General features: G+C 42.1%; 1 protein-coding gene across 1 annotated transcript; it reads left to right on the top strand.

Annotated features, from left to right (window-relative positions):
• The first annotated feature begins 9,266 nt into the window (after positions 1–9,266).
• On the top strand, positions 9,267–10,375 carry LOC121809019. The gene is made up of 2 exons (XM_042209572.1): positions 9,267–9,476; positions 9,530–10,375. Exons 1-2 carry the CDS (start codon positions 9,267–9,269, stop codon positions 10,373–10,375), a joined length of 1,056 nt encoding a protein of 351 aa, XP_042065506.1.
• The last annotated feature ends 13,045 nt before the right edge of the window (positions 10,376–23,420 follow it).

Below are 23,420 nucleotides of genomic sequence, written 5' to 3'. Positions count from 1 at the left end.
TCAAACTTGGATGTGGATGTTTTCTTCTTCAACATGAATAAACTCAGATCAACAATCTCAGATTTCATGAACGAGAAACACATATTAACAAACTTCACAGCTCAGATCCAAAATTAAAAACTCCAAATCAAAAGATTAATCTAGCGAAACTGAAATCATGCTTACTGGGTGACATGCAAGGTGGCAGAAACTACGTAAACTAAGCTTTCACATTTAACCATTTCAGATCTAAAATCTAACAGCTATCTAGACTTGCAAACTCAGGCAGATTAACTACAGAAATGAAAACATGCGATTCAACACTGGAAATTACCGTAACTACTGGATTTAAGCTACCTAGGCAGAATGAAACAGATTCAACAGAAAACGATGCTCAAAGACAACTTCATTGCATAAAAGGTGTTTGGATCTAAACGAAATTCTTCAAAAGCAAACGGAAATTGAAAGTGCAACAGGTCCAACGTAAGGAAACACGTAAAGATTAACTAAGAAAGCAATTAAAGATTGTTTGCCACTCCAGGCGATGAAACTGCTAACTCTACGAAACACGCTGGCTGGAACGAGATAATGCTGAACTCCGGCGAACTGATGAGCTTCAGGTGACCATGGCTGTCGGCGAGGAATGAGAATATGAAGGATAATGCTGAAGGATTGATCTACCGAAGAGAGATTGCTAACTAAGCGTAGGAGTTCATGAACTAATTGATGATGATTCTCTCTCCAAGTGGCTTCCTTTTATAGGGAGGCCTGCCCTTGATTTTTAAGGTAGACTTCAAACATGAAGTGACTCTTTTGCCCCCTTGCTTGCGGCTAATCTTCCCAGCTATCCTTCTTCTCCATCTCGAGCCTTTTTAGCATGCATACTGGTCAGGATAGCAACATCCTGACGCCCTTTTCACCTGAATTCTCCTAACATTCCCATACTGGCTGGAACACTTCCCTGCACACTTTAGCAACTGTTTTGCAGATATATTCCAATTATGCACATTATACTGACCAGTAACCAAGGCCTAGAATACGACTTATCAGTCTAATAGGATAATGTCCTACTAGACTTTGATGGTTAACGAATTCGGGTCTGACTAGGGAGTGAGTCCCTACTCAGACTAGTGCACTGATGGGGATCGTGAGCTGTCCTTTGTGGTCGGCCGGTCCAGTGATTGAGTTTGTGGCCACATTCTCATTTCACATGATAGTTCAGATATGGTACATGATGGGGGACGATGATGATGATAGGCTGTACAGCCATGTTTTACGATGGAAATGATTTTAGTATTTCTCGGCATTTTAAAGTAAAACCGAGTTTCACTCAACGAGGGCTTGACATAACTTTATTCATAAAATGTATTTTTGGGCATTAGTTCACTGAGTGCATCAAGTACTCAGCCCCTGCATATGTTTTCCCTATGTGCAGGTTGAGCGTGGACGGGAGACGGAGAATGTTGAGCATTGGACCGAGACCATATTCAATAAACGTTACGGTTGCTATTGTGTCTTCATACATAGTAGTAGCTAACTCTCAAATACTTCCGCTACGTCAAGTTTTAGGACTCTGATGTTATATTTATTTTGTTGGACTATTTTTCCTACGAACTTTGTTGCTTCGTTATTTCAGACTATAATTGGGTAATAAAGTTCATCTTTTGATCTACATATCGTTCCCCTTGATTGTTTTCCCCTTTCTTCCCCGCTTATTTATTCCCTCATTAGTCGCGACCCACTGTACTTTCTATCCTTAGGAAGTGCGGTCGTGACAGCACAAGAGCCGTGAGCCATCCTAGAGAGGTTGGCTGGCCATGGTGTCCGTTGGAGGTGGCCACCTCCTCGGTACACGACTTTTCAGACATGGTATGAATTTAAAGAACTTAGACTGCAGTCGGACTTTTAAGATCACCAAAGAATTTAGTATGCTCGGGCCTTTTAAGAAAAATCTCGTGTGATACTGTTGATGGATGACAACTATATAATGTATGTTTTGTTTTTGGCACGTGTCCACTGAGTACTCCTGTACTTAGCCCTGCATGTAATTATAAATGTGCAGGTTGAACGTCAAGAGAAAGGAGCAATGATCAGATTCGATGATATTAAATAATCAAGTGGATTTCTCGACGATTCGTGTCTTCATACGCGAAGTCTTTAGTAAGGACTTATTCCGCTGTATTTTTGTTAAGTGAAAATTTCAAATCTCACCTTCGAACTCTGATTTAGTTGATGTGATGAATTATTCTATTTCCGAGACCTTGTAATCAAATACTTGGCTTCTATTCCATGGTATTAATCGATTGGCCTTTCGGCAAGTTCCTTGAATTCTATCCCTTTCTTTCCCCGTTTCTATAATCCCCCCTATTAGTCACGAATTACCCATTATCGCTATCCTTAGCAAAATGTGGTCGTGACATTCCCACTGTCCACATAAGTAATCCTTATATATATGGCACGAGTTTATTCAACAAGGGTAAAATAAGAAATATAATTAGAAAAATTAGTTCAAATACCGGTATTCAAAAATAGAACTAAAATATTATAGAGAATGTGGGTGGACGAACTAAATAGTGTCCCAATTTAACTCACTTGATATTTCCAGTCATAGTTGTTGCTACTTGAGACTCAGTAAATACTAGAGGATAAGATTGGAATGGATTTTCTTCGTTGAAATAGAATTTTTGACAGAAGTTTACAAACAATAAGGTATAAATCAATTAAAACTATTTTATAGCCATTGGTATAAATATATACAAAAATAAGCTTAAATAGCATAACAATAATAAAACTAAGTCAGGACTCCAACATCTAAATGTTAGGTTTGGTATACTGAAAAGCATGTTTCAAACACGAATAGAATCTTGCATGTATACGAAAAACTCTACAATCCACTTTTAACCCGATTCAGTATTATTCGAGCAATTTCGCACGAATAGAATCACTAATATTATTACATTGTGTATGCTTGTGCATTTATAAGATGTTTTACAAACATTTAAATGTATAAAAAGCAAACAAAGTCTAAGTCTTTGTTTTAGTAGACCAGTTGTGGGCGTCGTCCACTTTAAGGTAACACGGTCAGTTCCGAACAAAGAAAAACAAGAATTTCACAACCTAGATAAGCTTTGGCTACATATCATGAAAGGTTGCAATGGCAGTCCGATATTTCTAAGTCTTACTGAAATAAGATGACATTGGTGTGGTATAGCTCTGAACGGATCTAACAGCATGACATGTCTTCATGCTATCTACTAGAAGACTAGGTCTTGATTGTGCATTAAGCATACGTTATTGATTGTGCATTACTTTGACTTATCAAATGGTGTTGGTTTTTTGCAACCCAATAATCCTGATATATTGGGTGGTTGTAATTAATATCTAGCGGTGTTAGGATTGCTATTATGTTGAATAGCGCGCCTGGTGAGTCTGGTTTGATAATGTCCTTGATAAGGCTCATTTCACGCATGTGTTCTATCATAAAACTACATCAAATTCTGTGAACTAACGTATAATTTTGAGCCAGGTGTGTATGAAAGTCCGTCATTTTCAGAAAACGAGTTGATGAACTAGGCGGACGAATGGATCAAGAAAGGAGTCAAATTTGCTACGCAAACGGATCAAGTTGAATCAAATGGCATGCAGCGGGAGCACCCAATTAGAAGACTGATGCGTCACACAAGAAAGATCCCCAAGGGTAAAGGGTAAAGTAGACTTTTCAGAGAAATAAATGCCCTAAGGATCAAGACCTCACGCCTTCCTATAAATGAAAATAGAGAAGAGGGAAGGAGGCAACTTCCAGCCAGTGACATCATTAGTTTTCAGCTCTCTTCCAGAGCTGAAATGGGAGCTCCCAACACTCCACACTCCTAAATTCCGCTGCATACATGCTTGGTTCCTTTTTTAGTTTAGTTTAGAAGGTGTTTGGTGTTGGTTTTGTCATTTTAATCATCAAGTTCCGTTATTTTGCTTCGAGAAGAGACGATGAAACAATCTTTGTTTTCGACTGTCTATTTTCAGTTTACAATCACTGTTGCAACTTGATGCTTTTGATTTGGTAAATTAGTGTTTGATTTCGATCTGTGTTGAAATGGTTGCTTACCATGCATGATATCTCTGTTCTTCTTTTGATTTCAGTCCTATGATGCAGGTCTTAGCTAAAATTATTTGTTGCGTTTCAATTTGTTTGGATCTGAGCTTTCGATTTATGCTTCTGTGTAGTTGTGAAGGAAATTATGGATAAGTTGTTCATGATGTTTAGATCTAGTAGTTGAATGTTTTGTTTCTGCATGATAATGGTTTAGTTTCTTGTTCACATGGGTATAGTTTAGTTCTTAAAAGTAGATCTAAGTTACAAGTTATCATGATGTTTCGTTGTTCATAATTGTTCAGATCTGCTTTTACTCTATTTTTTTTATGATTGATTCTGTGAAGAAGATGAAGTTGTTGGAAAAGTTTTACTTTATCGTACGTTTTGCAGAAGACTGATAGTCGTCCGCTTTGCACTGTCTGTCCATTTCAGGAAAGTTTCAATATGAGTTGATCAAGTAGATTTTAGTTAAGCTTTAGTAAGTTGCTCAGTTTAGTTAGTTTAATATCTCGAGTGAAGAATCTCAACTTTACCCACCGTAGTGAAGCATGGTAGCAGCCATCCCATTTGTGTCCGCAACCAATGTTAAACACATCTAATTCCCTATACTAGTTAATAGTATTGTGGGTTAGGGTTTTGAAAGCGCTTTTGAACTCTCACTCAAGTCAGATCCTGTCAGGTTGATCAGTCTGAATCTCCATTTGAAGCGCTTTTGAACTCTCACTCTTTGCTATTGCTTCTTGATTGTCGTTGCGAACTACTCAAGTTGGACTATCAAACTGATCCAGCTGGCCAGATGTACGCCCTTCTACCTGCAAAATGCCGGTGAATGGATCCAAATGGAGATTAATATGTAAAAAAACTGTTAAAAAGGAAAACTAATTTCATCCATTGACTAGGTGTGATCTGATGATTGATATTGAAGCCACTTGGAATTTAAAAATTAATAAAATAATCGAAATGGGTAAAAATGGTAATTGTACATGACTTTGCTACTAGTTATATTTGTACATCATGTACTATTAGTACATGATGTTAATGTATGAAAATGGTATTTTAATGTACGAGTCTCACACATGAATGTACTATATAGCATCCACAAATTCACAAAAGAATGAGTCGAATAATAATGTACGATATACCCATGATAATGTGTTCATTATCATGGGTATATCGTACATCGCTTATCCAGTAATATAGCATCGTATTAATTCCCTTAGAGCCGAAAGTTAACATCATTCATCAAGGGTTTAGCAGTTCATGTGGCTAGGGTGTAGTACGATCATATTAACATAACGTTCACTAACCGGAGGAAGTTAAATCTAGGCCCCTAGGGTTAACTTATCCATAGGGCTATGGTATAGTATTGATACGCTCGGATTTTGCACGGTTTTAAGACTATCTTTTGGTCCGTTTTTAATGTCAAAGTCGCATTACATGTCCATTATTTGCATATTTTGTCTATTTTGGTATTTTGACATGTTTTGTGAGAAATGTGTATATTTGAGCATAAAAAGGGAGTCAAAACGCGAAGTTGGAAATCTGGAGTCCAACGGCCTCTAAGCAAGTTGGAAATCTGGAGTCCAACGCTCCGGGAAAGTTGTGCATGAAGTCAAGACACGCCCTACGACCGTTGGAGTATGCGTGGCGACCGCTACCGAGAGTCCAGAGAGTTACGGGATGATGGATGGTGACCGCTGAAACAAGTGCAGCGACCGCCAGCCAAAGGTCAGAAGCCTTGGATCAACTCATGGCGACCGCTGCCCAAGGTGCAGCTGCCCGCCAGGAAAAAGCGGCGAGCGAATTTTCCCTACTTTGTCTCCAAGATTTACCATATTTTGCAACCTTTTTCCTTATTTGAGAAAGGGCAATTTCTTCCGTATAAATAGCCCCCAAAGCTTTATCAAAAATAAGTTCCTCTCTTTGCAAAATACTTCCAGAGTTCAAAAAGTTAGAGTACTTCATTGTGCAAGGAGTTGAGGATGGATTCAAGATCATCTAAGATTCAACCTGTGGGTTTAATTGCTTTAGTTCTTATGTTTTCATTGTCTTCCCTTCAATCTATGTTTTTAGCTTATTCAATCATGTGTAACTAAACTCATAGGATTCTAGGGATGTGTTAGTAACTTTTATTGGTTTATACAATTCCTATTTTTATTTAACATCCATTTGTTCTTACTTTGTTTCTTCCTTAAGTTATTCCGTAATATTTCACGCTTGAGTGACACATTCAGTGATGATTTAATATAACTTGTGATAAGGCCTATTTCATGCATCAGTTTGGGGGGTAAAATGTATGCTACTTGATCAGTTTATCGCGCAAAATAAGTGTTAATTGTGCAGGAATGCCGCTTGAACAAAGACAATAAGGCCAAGATGATCAAGCTGGCGCAGAAGGCAAAAAAGGCCAAAAATCGGGTGGGTTGATCAAAGGGGTGATCAAGCAGTTTGACGGGGGACCACTGCATTCCAGAAGAAAGACACGTGGGGCTGATACGCAGGATATCGATCATCAAGTACTGGATTCTAGAAGGGGGCACGTGTTGATGCGTAAGACGCAAGGACGAAGCCGAATCCTCATTCCGTTATTGAAGAACCGCTGCATTCTAGAAGAAGGGCACGTATCAATCGATGAGGCTCCCAATCCCAGCAAGGACGAGAATTCGTGCCAAAGTTGTTATCCTAGCTGGAGATTGCTGCGGGGAGCTTATAAATAGAGGATGCAGCACCATTAAAAAGATCTTCTTCCTTCCGCTTCTAGTTTAGCTTTCCTTTTCTGTTTAGTTTCCAGTTCCAAGTTTTCCCCAGTTCCAAAGATAGCTTAGTTAGATAATAGCAATGGTTAGTTAGAAGAGAGAGACCGAAGGGAGCGCGACAGAGAAATCAATATTTGTTCGGCGTTGTCTCAAGTTCCGACCGAGAGCTTCTCGGCTTTATTCGTTTTCCTACTTTCTTGTTTTCTGAACTTGTTAGCTTAGTTAAATTTCATTTTGTTTCGTAGTTAAAGACTCTTGCTTGTATTCCGCACTCTCCAGTTCCAAATTTGAAATCTTTTATAAAAATCGAAGTTATTTTGTTTCCGGATCTTGTTTACTGTTCCAGCTTAGTTTCGTTTTGAAATCCCAGATCAAGTTTTTGAATCTTCATTATGTTGAATGACAGAATGGTTTGTAGTCTCGTAGCATGATTAGGTAGTTAAGTCGTTATTCCAGACTGACGTTTACTTGGTCCGTTATCTGTTGTTTGCATGATGAGTCCCTTGATCAAGTAGTTAGTTTATATTATGCCTAGCGTAATCCAGTAGTTTAAAAACTCCCAACTTAAAGCGTGGCAGCAGCCGACCCTTGTTCACTATTCACACATTCAACGCACCAGTTTCTATGTGGGATCGACCCCGTACTTGCCGCTTTACTGTTAAAGTAGTGCAAGTTTGGAAGTTATAAATATATTTGGATGAACGAGAGAGAACGCCTTGATCAAGTGGCAACGACATTTGCTAACTGATCCACCTGGTCAGTTATCTTCCATATAACTTGATCCAATCCACTCGTACGCAACTCTCATTTCGGCTCGACCAAAATGGCGCCGTTGCCAGGGAAGCTTGGTGTTTTTACTTGGATGTGTTTAGTGCATAGGTGTAAATAGTTTTGTTTCTTTCTTTTCTAATTTTTTTTCTTTCCGTTCATGAGGAGGTACCACCGCGGAGGAAACTGGAATCATCCTCTCATATACAGAGATACAAACGCTCATTGGCGAGTCTTAGGAAGCCGGTGTTGTTACTACTCGATACAGAGTCGCGTTAGAGGCAGCAGCCACTGACCAACTGACTAGCGAGGAAGAAGGAGAACAGAACGCGCCACCTAAACCACCACCACTTGAGCAAGCAGAAGCAGAGATGGCCCTCGTCGACAACGATTCAGGAATTGGCTCCCTACATGCCCACGACGAGAAGGAGCCCACCCATGCCATCGCTATTACTCTAGGAATGCGGATGATCGCGATCAAATCAGGGGTCCTAGCAGTATTGTCAAATTTTGGTTCCAAATCCGAAGATTATAGGCTCAAGGCTATACCCTTTGTCTTGAAGGGCGACACAGGAGTCTGGCTGTCTAGGTTGCATGATATTCTTAGACCGCTTCTTCCCAGCGTCGAAGACGAGTGCTTTGAAAAGAGAGAGTACAGAGGCAAGGCAAGAGTATGATGAGCCTCTGGGCTAATACTGAGATAGATTTCAGGGGCTACTTCAAGCATGCCCAACCACAAGATGGGGGAGAAGGAGATTTACTCAACCTTCTATGGCGGACTCACAGTGGATAGCAAGAACGACCTCAACTTAGCAGCCCAAGGAGATTTCTCAAAAACCCCATTCAGTCAAGCGAAGAGTATTCTGGAGAGGCTAATCGAAGCCAAGAAATCATACGAAAACTCCCGCGGCCAATACAGGCGAGGGGCCGTGCACGCAGCGGAGGCAAGAAGTGATGAGAAGCTAGAGGCTCGATTTGAGCAAATGGAGAAGAAGTTACTAGAGGCAGTAGAAAAGTCCAGAGCACCTCCACCGCCTGCACCCAAGGAGAAGCCGTACGTACCACCACCACCGGAGGAGCACCATTACTATTATTGCGAGTTTCCTCCTGAAGTGGAACCGCAACCTCAGGTGAATGCCATTGGCCATTGGAACGCAAGTGGCAACTGGATCCAGGGAAAGCAGTGGGATGCTCCGTGGAGAGACCATCCCTATTTCAGGTGGAGTGATTAGAACCAAAACCAACCATCTCAACCATCGACACAGCAGATACAACCCTCTGAAGGGCAACCTAATTGGCCCGCTCGGAACCAAGAGAGATCAAACAACGGAGGGAATAGAATGCAGGGTGGTCAAGCGAGCTGGTCAGGTGGACCACAAGGTAATTGGTCAAGCGGTCACCAGGGTAACTGGTCCAGTGGAGGGCAGCCCAATTGGTCAGGCAGACATCAAGGCCCCCAGTCAAGCAGCCCCAGGAGGTTACCGAACAATCAAGTGGTGAGCTATGTTCGGCCACATCAGAGGGGAAATCAACAGAACCCAGGGATCCAACAATACCATCAGCCTTAGTATCAACTAGACCACTACGGGCCGTCCGACTACGCTCAGCCAAACCACGGTGGGGTGCAATCAAATCAAAGATATAACTGGCACCCAAACGAAGGTCCAGGAGAAATGATGGTTCCGCACCAACCTAATGATGCGATGCGAGAAATTCAGGAGGCTCAGAAGGAGCAAAGGACAGCGTTGGGCATGCTTACAAAGCAGTTATCTCAAGTCACCATGTCGCTGGGAGAGCTGAGAGGAAACGAAGGGAAAATCCCTGCCACGGTGCAGCAGCCTGGGCGGGAGAACATAAGTGAAGTCTCCCTGAGGTCAGGGAAGGTATAACAGAGCCCAACCCACCTGCGGTGTCCCCAGTGTCTATACCTAGACAGAGCCACCAAGAAGAAGGAGAGTCCAGTGGAGCTGATCAAGCCAAACAAAGAGATAAAGGGAAAGCGAAAGTGGGCGGCGAGACCTCAGGAGAGAGTCAAGGAGAAGAAGCCGAGAAGGTCAAGCCGTACCCATACCGCGGAATGGTGACCAGGAAGAAAGATGCCACAATCAATGTGGCCAGTACGTTCAAAGATGTGGAAGTCAAAGTACCACTCTTGACGACATTAAAGATGCCCCCGATCAGTAAATTCATCAAGGACTACCTGGCGGGGAAGGTCAATGAATACGGGAGAATGATCACAGAAGAGAATGTCTCTGCAGTAATCCAGCGGAGCGACCTCCCCTCAAAGAAGACCGACCCATGGATGTTTACACTCCTGCTTTCAATTGGGGATATTCAAGTGGAGCACGCAATGTGCGATTTCGGGGCATCCATCAACGTTCTGCCGTATGCTATTTATAAGAAGCTGGGAGAGGCTAAGCTCGTCGATACAGACATCATGATACAACTGGCCGACAGATCTTGCATTCACCCGGAGGGAATTCTAGAAGATGTAATAGTGAAGGTGAATGACTTTCTATACCCAGCCGAATTCTTCGTCATCAAGATGACAGAGCCTGCGGCGAAGGAGTCAAGTGGAGTCCTGTTGGGAAGATCGTTCTTGTCTACGGCCAGCACTATAATCGACGTCCGTAATGGGAAGATTAATTTGGATTTCAACGGAGAACAGTTTACGTTCAACATCGACAAAGCAATGAAGAGGCCGGCAGACAGTGAAAATGTGTACTCAGTGGATGTGACCGAGCCGCTGGTGCAGGAGTATCTGGAAGAGGAGTTCTTATAAAGGCAGTTCACAGACTCCGCCGCAAGAGAGGAGGTTGAGAAAGAAGTCTTCGAATGGTATGAAGCCATGAATGTCGGTGAAATGGATGATCAAGCCATTGCGAAACGGTGATGGATTTTTGCGAGCTACCGCGACCAGCTGGGTCAAGCGGAATCGCTCTAGTGTCTAGCCTCGAGAAGCTGCCTGATCAAGGTAAGCCATTGAGAAGAGAAATGGAAGAGAATCCTCTGCCTACTGAAGTGTCGAAACCCGTGAAGGAGTTAAAGCCACTTCCAGCACATTTCAAGTACGCCTATCTGGGGGAGGACGAAACAATGCCAGTTATCATCAACAGTCAGTTGACCCAGGGGCAGGAAGATAAATTGCTGGAAGGGCTGAGGCGGAATCAGAAGGCCATCAGATGGAAGCTGACAGATCTGGTGGGCAAGAGCCTAGATTTATGCATGCACCATATCAGACTGGAAGAAGGAGCTAAGCCCCATCGTGACAAGCAGCGCAAACTCAACCCCAACATGAGGGAAGAGGTACTCAAGGAGATAGTCAAGCTGGTCTCCATAGGAATCATCTACTCCATCCCGGATAGTAATTGGGTCAGTCCAGTACATATGGTGCCGAAGAAAGGCGGAATCCAACCTGTAAAGAACGAGAAGAATGAGTTGATTCCTACACGACCAGTCACTGGGTGGAGTATGTGTATTGATTACAGGAAGCTGAACGCAGCCACAAAGAAAGATCACTTCCCGTTGCCATTCATTGGTCAGATGCTTGAGAAATTGGCTGGGAAGCAATACTTCAGTTTTCTCAATGGGTACAGTGGCTACTTCCATATCGCGGTGAATCCAGAGGACCAAGAAAAGACCATGTTCACCTGCCCTTTCGGCACCTACGCCTACAGAAGGATGCCGTTTGGCCTCTGCAACGCCCCAGGCACTTTCCAAAGATGCATGATGAGCATCTTCTCTGATTTGTTGGAGGACTGTATAGAGATCTTCATGGACGCCTTTACCGTCTATGGGGACACATTTGATCAAGGGCTACATAGCCTAAACAGAGTGCAAGAAATGTGCCGGCAGAACGACTTGGTTTTTAATTTTGAAAAATGCCATTTCATAGTCACTGAAGGAATAGTCCTGGGCCACGTGGTGTCAAGCAGAGGGATAGAAGTGGATCAAGCCAAGGTGGCAGTTATAGCGAAGCTCCAAATACCCGATAAATCAAAAGGAGATCCGAGCATTCATGGGTCATGCGGGCTTTTACAGGCGATTTATCAAGGATTTTGCGAAGATAGACCAGCCCTTGACAAGGCTACTCCAGAATGATATGGAATTCGAGTTTTCTAATGCCTGCAAGGCCGCTTTCCAACTACTGAAGGACAGACTGATCAGCTCTCCGATCATACGCGCCCCCGACTGGAGTCACCCCTTCGAGGTGATGTGCGATGCAAGCGATTATGCAGTAGGGGCGGTTTTGGGTCTTAAATCGATGGGAAGAGCTATGATATTGTAACACCCCAAGTTTTCATGCACGGATTTTGGAGTAAAAAAAAATTTTGACGAAGAGACACTTGGAATTAAAGTGCAAGCAAATTTATTCAAGAAGAAAGGTAAATGATATGCTTATTAGATGAACACTTCAAGGAAAAAAAAATATATATATATAAGAGTGATGGAAGTACAAATAGTGCATGATTACATATGTGATATGGACAACACATTCTCAAAGCCACCTTACACCTCTTAGCTGCACACAAAATCCCATTCCTCTTCTCTCTTCCCCCTTCAGTTTTGGCACCCCATAAGGCTCCAAAGTTGGCAGCCATGTATCTACAAAGAATACACAAAAGTGAGGTTAGTAAGTGAGCACATACATTAAAGAAAAAGAAGACACAAGGCTAATTTAGAAAGGGATGAGGTAGGCGAAATAGGGCAATCAGGGGCTGCATTATAGGGAATGAAATCAGCCATTTTTGCCACCTTTCCAAAGTTTCACCAAAGTGGAAATAGTGACAAGTAGAGCAAGAAAGATGAGCTTATCTTCAAACCCAAACGAGAGGAACCACATTCTCCCAAAATACAAAATGAGATCAGCTTCCAAGAATTTCACCAATTTAGGCATGGAAGCCTATTAAGAAAATATGAAAGGGGAGACAACCCCTAACTGGATTTGGAGAATCCAGCTCCCAAGGATCAACCCTCACTAGCCAAGGACTCGGCTATAAATACCACCCATCACCACCCTCTTCCTCACACTTTTTGACTCCCAAAGGTTCAAGGAACAATGGAGTAGCAAGGGAGGAAGGAGAGGCAGCGAGATAGGAGCAGCCCCGTAACCGAAATGAATCACCAAGCAAGGCTATCTCCGCGAGTTAAGGGTGGAGTCAGGAAAATCCAAGTTAAGGAGTTTTAAGTGAACGAGGTTGAGCAGTGATGACGGCGGGCAGTGTTGAGCATAGACGATGAAGATCCTTCGATAGAATAGTACTCGGATGCGACGTGTCTCCATACACGACGTTATCTGCTCTTGACTCTTCCGCTGCAGTGCAAAAGTTGAGTTTGCACTCTTTATATCGTGCACTCTGATATATATTATGTGAGTTATTTCGGTTCAAGCTTCAGTTGTGCCACAATTTCCCCTTTCTTTCCCGCTTCTTTCATCCTCCCCTAGTCGCGATCAACCGGCTTTCTATCCTTAGGATGTGCGGTAGTGACAGTTATCTTCTACGCTTCAAAGACTATCAATCAAGCGCAGAAGAATTACGATACCACCGAGAAGGAGATGCTGTCAGTAGTCTATGCCTTGGAGAAGTACAGGCCCTACCTGCTGGGCTAGAAAGTTATTGTCTACACCGACCACGCGACGATCAAATAGCTTCTGGCGAAGAAAGAGTCGAAGCCACGCTAGATTAGGTGGGTGCTCCTACTGCAAGAGTTTGACTGGGAGGCAATCGACAAGAAGGGCAGTGAGAATAGAGTGGCTGATCACCTGAGCCGGATCATGCAAGAAGACAATGGGGAAGCCATTCCTGACGCATTCCCTGAAGAGCACTTGTACCTGATCAAGTTAAAATACAGCCTTTAGTGGATCAACCGAGCTGAGAGATTTGATCAAGCTGACCAAGGAAAACAAACCCACAAGCAGAAGGAGCCATAGTTTGCAGACATGGCCAACTATCTGGTGAGGGGCGAGCTGTCCGGAAATGATGAAGCCACGAGAGCACAGAAACAGAAACTCAAAAGAAAGTCCCGATACTTCTATTGGGATGATCTGTATTTGTGGAAGATGGGGGCTAATCAAGTCATCCGACGCTGCATAGCAGAGTCGGAACAAGAGGACATATTGGTCCACTGCCACACACTAGCTTGTGGTGGTCATTTCGGTCCAAAGAAGACAGCAAGGAAGGTACTTGACAGTGGGTTTTACTGGCCCTCAATCCATAAAGACGCCTACGAGTTCTGCAAGAGATGCCCCCGATGCCAACTTACTGGAGGGATTTCGGCGAGAGATGAGATGCCACAAGCCCCGTGATAGTTTGCGAGATATTCGATGTATGGGGAATGGATTTCATAGGACCCTTCCCATCTTCTGAAGGAAATCTGTATATTATGGTGGCAGTGGACTACGTGTCCAAATGGATAGAGGCGAAAGCGACAAGGACGTGTGAGTCCAAGGAGGTGACACGGTTTTTAAAGTCAAATATCTTCACCCGTTACGGAGTACCAAGAGCCATCATCTTTGATCAAGGGACTCACTTCGTCAACTGGGCCATTGAAGCTTTGATGCGAAGATACGGCGTCCACCACTGATTGTCCACACCTTACCACCCCCAATCAAATGGCCAAGCTGAGGTGTCTAACAGGGAGATCAAGGCGATTTTGGAGAAGACGGTGAACCCCACAAGGAAAGATTGGAGCCGTCGACTGGAGGACGCGCTCTGGGCATACAGGACCGCCTTCAAGAAGCCGATCAGAATGTCCTCTTACCGTCTGGTATTCGGGAAAATGTGCCATTTGCCTGTGGGAATCGAGCATCAAGCCTTCTGTGTGATCAAAGAAATGAATATGAGTGCTGAGACTTGTGCTGAAGGAAGGAAGTTGTAGCTGCAAGAGCTTGAGGAGCTCCGCCTTGATGCTTACGACTCTGCCATGTGGTATAAAGAGAGGACAAAAATGTGGCATGAAAAGAACCTTCGAAAGAAGGAGCTCAAGGTGGGCCAAAGGGTGCTGCTCTTCCAATCGAGACTCGGTTTGATGCCTGGGAAGTTAAGGTCAAGGTGGATAGGCCCCTATACCATCATCGCCATATGAGCAAATGGAGCAATCGAACTCCAAGGGAGCGACCTTGATTCGCCTTCCTTTTTGGTAAATGGGCATAGAGTGAAGCCTTACAGAGATGGAAGCGAGGTTTGCGTGGTGGACTACATTCCACTGCTCATGCCTAACTCTCTCCAGTGAAAGCAGGTATAAGGAGTGACTGAGTACTCTTAGGTAGTCTGTTTGATCAAGCAACTAAATTCTAAACATACAAACTGATCAAGTGGCGTCATAAGGGCACTCAGTCAAGTCCTTGGTAGTTAGTGTAAATATTTTTTGTATTATTAGTTTTAAGAACTTAGGAAATTAAGAATTGGAACAAGGAAGAAACTGATCAAGTGGTTAATATTTGAGTATTCATCTGGTATCACTTGTCCGCTTGATCAGTTGGAATTTGAATTTAATTTATGTGGTTGAAGTGGTTTGATTGATCAAGGCAGGGTGATGAAAGGACGCGCTTAATTGAAAAAGCGCGGAAGACGAAACGTCTGAGAAGGCAAACTGTTGTGTTGGAAAGTCATACTAGAGGAAGAAGCGTATCAAGGAAGCCAAGCCAGTTGTCCCTCTGAAAAAGCATGTCGGTACTTGAAGAGTCGCACGGATACCAACAGTCTGCATTGGCTATAAAAGGGAGTGTTCTGCACTGTACCTCACTTTTTCTCCCAACCGCCTACAGTACACTTGTTTGCTCTCTTCCATTTCTCTCAAGTTTCAGAACCCTAGCCAAAGCACCACCACTTCCACGGAAAGAAAGAAAGAGAAAACTCCCAGATATCAGAAAAAATGAAGATCGCCGAGATCACCATGTCATCCAGTGAGGAGGCTCCCGGCGCCAGCAACAGTGGCAGTGGACCTTCCACGCCAGCCACGGCGATCCCGCCGCCACAACGCAGCGATGGCGTTCCACCCCGTACAGTGGACCCCATTCTCCAGAGGCGACTAGAGCGTCTCCTCCGCAGCATACCCACCGGGACAGATTCCGCGGCGGCTTACGACACCCTTAAAGTTAGGAATTTCCTGGTCTGACAATCCAGCTCCAACTCCCACATCCTAAAATCCCCCACCTTCTCCCCCCAAAACAAAATCCCCTCCCAAAACACAATCTCCCCCTCTCGCTCCTAAACCTACCCCCATCTTCCCGCTAGTACAGTACAACGGGGATGACTCCGACGAAGAAGGGGTCATCAGTGAGTGACGGTGGTTCTAACTCCCCCTGTCCAAGGGCCACCACAGATAGAGGTGGTGGAAATCGATGATGATGATATGGAGGACTTTCCGCCTCCTCCCAGCGATGTTCTACTACAACAAAGGGAGGCGGAATGGAACTTCATTCCGAATGTGGAGGATGAACCAGTACTGGAGAGGGAGGAGCAACCGTTGCGTCGCCGGACTAGCCGTATGAGTATGGACCGGCTTTTGGAGGAAGCGGAGGCCCTGAGGGCCAATAGACCAAGGTGGGAGGAGGAGCCAGAACAGAGGCCCCACGTCGTGCGGCGCCTGGTGGACGAAGACGAGGCTGCCGATGACAACCATACACAGGGAGAGAGGAAGAAGAAGGGGTAGGAGATTGCTCACCCTCCTCCTAAGAAAAGCCGCCTTGCCAACCAGGGCATAGTGATCCCAGACACCGACCAGCCTGCCACCCCACTGGTGCAAGAAGAAGACGAAGGCAGTGACACCGAGGGGCATGCGCTCCGCTGGACCCGGACGTCCAGGAGGCAACAAGGAAAGCCTGTAACACCCCCTGCCGCCGACTACTCCAAACAAACTGTGGTTTTGACCAATGGCCTCCTCCAACAGATGCTAAAGTTCGACATCCTATGTGGCAGGAGAAGGTCAACCAGCGGGTGACTACGCAGAAGAGGCTGAAGGCAGGAAAGAAGCTCCACCAACCCTCCCTAAAGAAAATACAAGTCGAGGATAGTTTCGCCGAGTACATCACCGGCATTGGATTCGAATGGCTCCTGGAGGTGGATGAGTCCCCGGTTCTGGAGGTCCTAGCCAAGGAATGTTTCACTTCCTTCCGGTTTACCGGCGCACAAACCTGGAGGCCAGGAGCATCACCTTCCGGGTGTTTGGCCGTGGCCAAAAGATAAGTTTAAATGAGTTCTACATCAGGATGGGACTCTATACAGATGCCCAAGTGGCCAACGGGGAGTGGTTCAGGCGTGATATCGGCCTCCCGCACAGGAAGCCCGACTCGATCAACAAACCGTCTGGAAGGCCCTGAGCCACGAGAGAGCGCTAACCTTCAAAGCCTCTAAGTCCAGGGGAAATCACATCGCCGACCCAGCGCTTCACCTCGCCCAGGTCTACCTAGGCTACAACCTGCTGGGTCAAGCCAATACCATGGCTATCATCACCCTGGCGGAGCTCTACTTCATGTGGAGCATGAGAGAGCAGAGGAAAGTCCATCTGGGCTTTTGGCTGGCCTACTCCATCAATCAGATTGCTACCCGACCTGCCCGCCACTTAAACATCTGCCATCTCCTAGGAGAATACTTGAGGAGAAACTGGATCCTGGATCCAAGAGAGTGTAGGGCGCCCCCGCCGATGCCCCAAACCTGAACTATTTGACCTGGATTTCTTTGTTAGAATACAGGTACTTGAGAAGGCGCGTGGTGGGAAGCTTCGCTTCTACGCTACCTGCCAGAGGGAGCAACAAAAGGGCCAGCAGAAGGAGGGGCAGCGGTCGGCTGAACGCACAACGAGCCACTCAGAGAACGGAGCAAAAGGAGGCTGCTCAAGGCGGCGATGGATGGAAGCTCCGCATGGAGTAAATGATGGCGCAGCTGGTGGAGAACTCCCACGCCCAACTGGTCCTGATGAAAAGGGTTGGGACGGCGATGGAGAGAGGATGCTGGAAGCGATATGCGATCCAGCTAGCCCCTTGGCGCAACAACCCAGCGCAAGGCGCCCACCACCTCCCTCTACACGATCTCCTCAAAGACGGTGTACCTCCACTCCCACCAGGCCATCCTCTGCTCCACCTGCTCAGCCACCCCGGAAGTAGTATACCCCCCCTTACTCAGCTCGTTTCAAACTTAAACAATTTATGTTTTTTATTTTGGATTTTGTTCTGTATATATTTTTATCCGTTTTCACACTTAGTCCAGTGCCTGGACTAAGTGTGAGAAGTTTATGGATCTTCACTGTTTTTCTTAACTGCCTATGTCTTTTTGTTCGTGTTATTTCTCTGTTTTCGGCATGCTCTGATTACTGGCACTATCTCCCACTTATCCCAATGTCTGGTCTAAGTGTGAGAAGTTTTCCTTGGTTTGTTCTACCTGTATCGTTGCCTAACCTTTTTCCACTGCATCAAGTCACTCGAGGGCAAGCTAATATGCAGTGGGAGGGGGGAGGGTTAGCCTAATTGAATCATATATGCCATATTATAAAAAATGCAAAACAATCAGATAGAAATAATTAGGGCAGTATGCATGGATTGGATAAATGAAAGATATGAATGCTTGGGAAAGAGTAAGAAAAAGGAAACAGTATGTTCACATGTGGAAACTTGATTGCCTAACTTGATCAGTTTGAATGGCGTAAGTATGATGGAAATGCTCAATTTTTAAATCCTCCTGTGAAGCTTCTCTAAATGTGAGTTATAAGCCAAAGTAGAACACTTTCTACTATTTTTACAAAGAAAAAATATGAGGGGCTACTTTTTGATATTTAGACGAAAATTGCACAAGTAGTAAGGACTAAAGGCATTAGGACTTAACCAATTGAGTCATTTCTTCCTTCGTTTCACAAACCCGCCTCATCAAACAAGGCACCCCCTAGAAAGCCACGTTGAGCCATATACACTTTCACCCGTCTTTTGAAGCCTTAAAACCAAATTTTGATATTTTGTTTCAAAAGAAAAAAGGGATGGCAATAGAAAAGCCGAAATAAAAGGGTAGCCAGGTTGAGCAAGTTTAGTCAGTCAAGTTGATCGGTTAAGTTGATCAGTTTGAAAATATATATATATATATATATATATATATATATATATATATATATATATATATATTGAAAAAAAAAGTTGAGAAAAGTTGAAAAAGAGAGGGCAGGAAAAAGTTTGTAACCTGACCCAGTAAGTCGAGAATTAGGACAAAAGTTAAAGGGCTAAGGGTCGCAACTTGACCTAGTGAAACATCAAGTGGTAAAATAATAACCCAGCTTGATCCAGAAGAGTGGTTCAGATCTTGGTCCATTGACTCATGTTTTTCTTTCTTTCTTTTTCCAGTTTATATTTTTGAATTTTTAACTTAGAACCTCTAGGACCCTACCCCAACACGTTACTTCTATACGCCCCATTACAACCAAAGCAAGACCATAAGGAACTATCTTGTGCAGTCCGATTCAAGGTATTAAATGTTTAGCAATTACTGAGTGAACAGTCCTAACATTTCTGGTGAGAAATGAGTGACTGAGTGAATCCAACAGTTGGTTTAAATTACGCTTTCTTGACAAACTGACACCTTGATCAAGTGAACGCGAAAGAGAAGAAACATAAGCTGCTGGCAAATGCATTGACCTCGACTTCGGGTATGATTGTTGGAAGTTTATTCGGTTTTATGCATCTATGTGAATATTTTTTTTGTTTTGAATCTTGTTTCTTTATTTTCGTTTTCTTTTACTTTAGACGGGGGACCACTGCATTCCAGAAGAAAGACACGTGGGACTGATGCATTGGATGGCGATCATGAAGTACTGGATTCTAGAAGGGGGCACGTGTTGATGCGTAAGATGCAAGGACGAAGCCGAATCCCCATTCCGTTATTGAAGAACCGCTGCATTCTAGAAGAAGGGCACGTATCAATCGATGAGGCTCCCAATCCCAGCAAGGACGAGAATTCGTGCCAAAGTTGTTATCCTAGCTGGAGATTGCTGCGGGGAGCTTATAAATAGAGGATGCAGCACCATTAAAAAGATCTTCTTCCTTCCGCTTCTAGTTTAGCTTTCCTTTTCAGTTTAGTTTCCAGTTCCAAGTTTTCCCCAGTTCCAAAGATAGCTTAGTTAGATAATAGCAATGGTTAGTTAGAAGAGAGCGACCGAAGGGAGCGCGACAGAGAAATCAATATCTGTTCGGCGTTGTCTCAAGTTCCGACCGAGAGCTTCTAGGCTTTATTCGCTTTCCTACTTTCTTGTTTTCTGGACTTGTTAGCTTAGTTAAATTTCATTTTGTTTCGTAGTTAAAGACTCTTGCTTGTATTCCGTACTCTCCAGTTCCAAGTTTGAAATCTTTTATAAAAATCAAAGTTATTTTGTTTCTGGATCTTGTTTACTGTTCCAGCTTAGTTTCGTTTTGAAATCCCAGATAAAGTTTTTGAATCTTCATTATGTTGAATGACAGAATGGTTTGTAGTCTCGTAGCATGATTAGGTAGTTAAGTCGTTATTCCAGTCTGCCGTTTACTTGGTCTGTTATCTGTTGTTTGCATGATGAGTCCCTTGATCAAGTTGTTAGTTTATATTCCGCCTAACGTAATCCAGTAGTTTAAAAACTCCCAACTTAAAGTGTGGTAGCAGTCGACCCCTGTTCACTATTCACACACTCAACGCACCAGTTTCTCTGTGGGATCGACCCCGTACTTGCCGCTTTACTGTTAAAGTAGTGCAAGTTTGGGAGTTATAAATATATTTAGGTAAACGAGAGAGAACGCCTTGATCAAGTGGCAACGACATTTGCTAACTGATCCACCTGGTCGGTTATCTTCCTTATAACTTGATCCAATCCACGCATACGCAACTCTCATTTCGGCTCGACCAACTTGCTAGATAATCGTGTGAGGAGGTTGGCGGGTTAGATCCACTTAATAGACACTACAATTAGCTTCCTTTAATACGGCGCTGTTAATTGAGAGTGAGGACTTTTCAAGGGTCTTAGGAGCTTCTAGGAGTTACATATTTAGGATTGACAACCCTAATGTCCGTAATCAACGTTTGCATCGCATGAGCATAAGCTAGGTGACTCGTTCTATCAAACTAAGAACTGTGCTAGGGTGTTGTAGTTGGAATTTGTATAAACATAATTGTGAAAGCACATCCCTGGAATTCCCCTTATCTCTATTATTTATCTCTGTGATTTATTTGCAATTAGTTGTTTCTTTGTTTTCAAAGTTAATTGTTTAAAAAAATCTTCCAATTTTCCAGTTTTCCAAATAGTAATGGAGTTTTAGTAGAAGATTGACAATTTGTGTTTGCTTTCCCCGTGATCGATATCTGGTACTAACCTTTAGCTATACTATTCCTACTCTGTATACTTGCAGGTATTTATAGTGCTAATAAAAAGTGCATCAAGTATCCACAAGATTACCCTAGTGAACGTTGTGTTACTGAGTCGGTACTACACCCTAGCCTCATGGATTGCTAAACCCTTGTGGAATGGATATAACTTTTGCCACTCATTTAATAAATTATAATCTACGTTACGTAGAAGGGACATATACATTAAAACACATTAATGTTACATTAATGTGATTTTAATGTATACATTAATGTATACATTAAAATCACATTAATGTATACATTAAGTTAATCCATATAAATGATGTAACCGTAATATACCCAAATTTCCCTTTAATGTACGAAAATCGTATAATAATGTACGGCGATGCTTTTAATCATAGCCATTAGATTAATAAATCCAATGGATTATATTAGTCCTATGTTTTATACTAGGGGTGATAAGGAGGGTAATGCACCCCTACCTATATAGGGGATTGATCAATTGCTAACTAATTAGCAATCACAATTTAAGACCAAATCTTAGCCATTATATTAGGAGATATAGTGGTTGAAATAATGCCAAGTGGTTTATATTTTGCATTAAAATAATTATTAAATAAACTTAAAGGGTATTAGTGTCAATTATCTCTCATCAAATCATCTCAAAACATTAAATTTACGTAACTCTCTCGATTTAAATTATTTTTTCACAAAAAAATATCAAATTAAAGATAATTTTATAAATATTTCAACGAGATCTCAATTGCATATGTTCCGACGATGTTCGGGTGATGAAATTTGATAAATTATATTTCAATTTTCGTACATGTTGATAAGCTGATTTTATCAACTAATGCAACAAAAACTCAATATAGTGTATGCAAAATCTTAATATAACATAGGTAAAATATCAAAATATCAATAAAACTGTGTTGATATTTTTCTTGTACTTGTGTTGATATTCTCATGTCATATTGTTGATATTTGTAATGCACTATGTTGATATAAAAAAACACCCACGAAAATTATCATATGATAATATAATAACGACCTTTTGTTGATATTTTGTTACTATTTATTAAAATTTGTGAGCTTTAATCTCATCCACTCATTTCAAATCCAAGGATATAGATTTAGTTTTAGTTTTAGATTATGGTGTTATAAGTATTAGAACATGACCCATATATATATATATATATATATAGGGTCTTGTTAGGTTGAGATTTTTTAGCTTAATTGAGAATTGAGATGCATTTTCAGCCACTCATTTTGAAATGTCAACTACAAGTAGATTATATCAACTAAGGGTATTATCGTCATTTCATTTCAATAGCCAGAATATCAAATGTCAACAACTCGTATTAAAATGTCAACAACTAAAAAAAATTTATTTTTTTATTTTTTTTAAAAATTTTTTAAAATTTTTTTAAATTTTTTTAAATTTTTTTAATTTTCACGCGATGTCAACTACGATGTTTAGCCTGCACATCAAATGTCAATAGCCCTGCACATCAAATGTCAATAGCCTGCACATCAAATGTCAATAGCTTATAGTTGACATTATATGTGTATAGGTGATATGAATCGTATATGTAGTTGACATTATATATGTGCAGTTGACATGAATTGTATATGTAGTTGACATTATATGTGTGTAGATGACATGAATTGTATATGTAGTTGACAAAAAAAAAAAAATTGAAAAAAAAATTTAATTTTTTTTAAAAAATAAAAAATATTTATTAAATCAAATGTATGATGAAATTACCATTCTGCCCTTTCACAATTAATTAATGTAAAAATATTTTCCATGTGGTAAATTCTGGACCACTCATTTAATAAAAATGAGTGGCTAATAATGGATCTCAATTCTCAATTAGGCTAAAAAATCTCAATTGATCACAACCCTATATATATATATATATATATATATATATATATATATATATATATATATATATATAGGGTCCTGTTAGGTTGAGATTATTTAGCTAAATTGAGAAATGAGATGCAATATCAGCCACTAATCCACAAGATTAACTAAATGTCAACAGCTATCACATTATGTCAACACGGGGGTATAAGTGTCATTTCGTGTTTTAATGTGTCGGATTGTTGACATGGCTTGTATGTCTAGTTGACATGACTTATAATTGTTGTTTACATGGTTTCTATGTGCAGTTGACATGGTTGTACGTGTAACTGACGTGGCTTGTAACACAGTTGACATGGCTTGTATGTGTAGTTGACACGATATGTACCGTAGTTGACATGACATGTATGTGTCGTTGACACGATATGCACCATAGTTGTCATAGTGTCACCGGCTTATATATCAAATGTTAACAACTTATAGTAAAATGTATCAGCTTGTATATCAAATGTCAACAGCTTGTCAAAAGCTTGTATATATTGTCAACAACTCAAAAACCATTATTGTAATTAAAAAATAACAACTATTTGACTTAATCTTCTCTAAGCATCATAATATACAACTATGCAATAGCTTAATTGATA

This window comes from Salvia splendens, chromosome 6, assembly GCF_004379255.2.
Source record: "Salvia splendens isolate huo1 chromosome 6, SspV2, whole genome shotgun sequence".
Taxonomy (NCBI): Eukaryota; Viridiplantae; Streptophyta; class Magnoliopsida; order Lamiales; family Lamiaceae; genus Salvia; species Salvia splendens.
The sequence above is the reverse complement of the archived record's forward strand: the minus strand, read 5'-3'. Positions and strand labels throughout refer to the sequence as shown.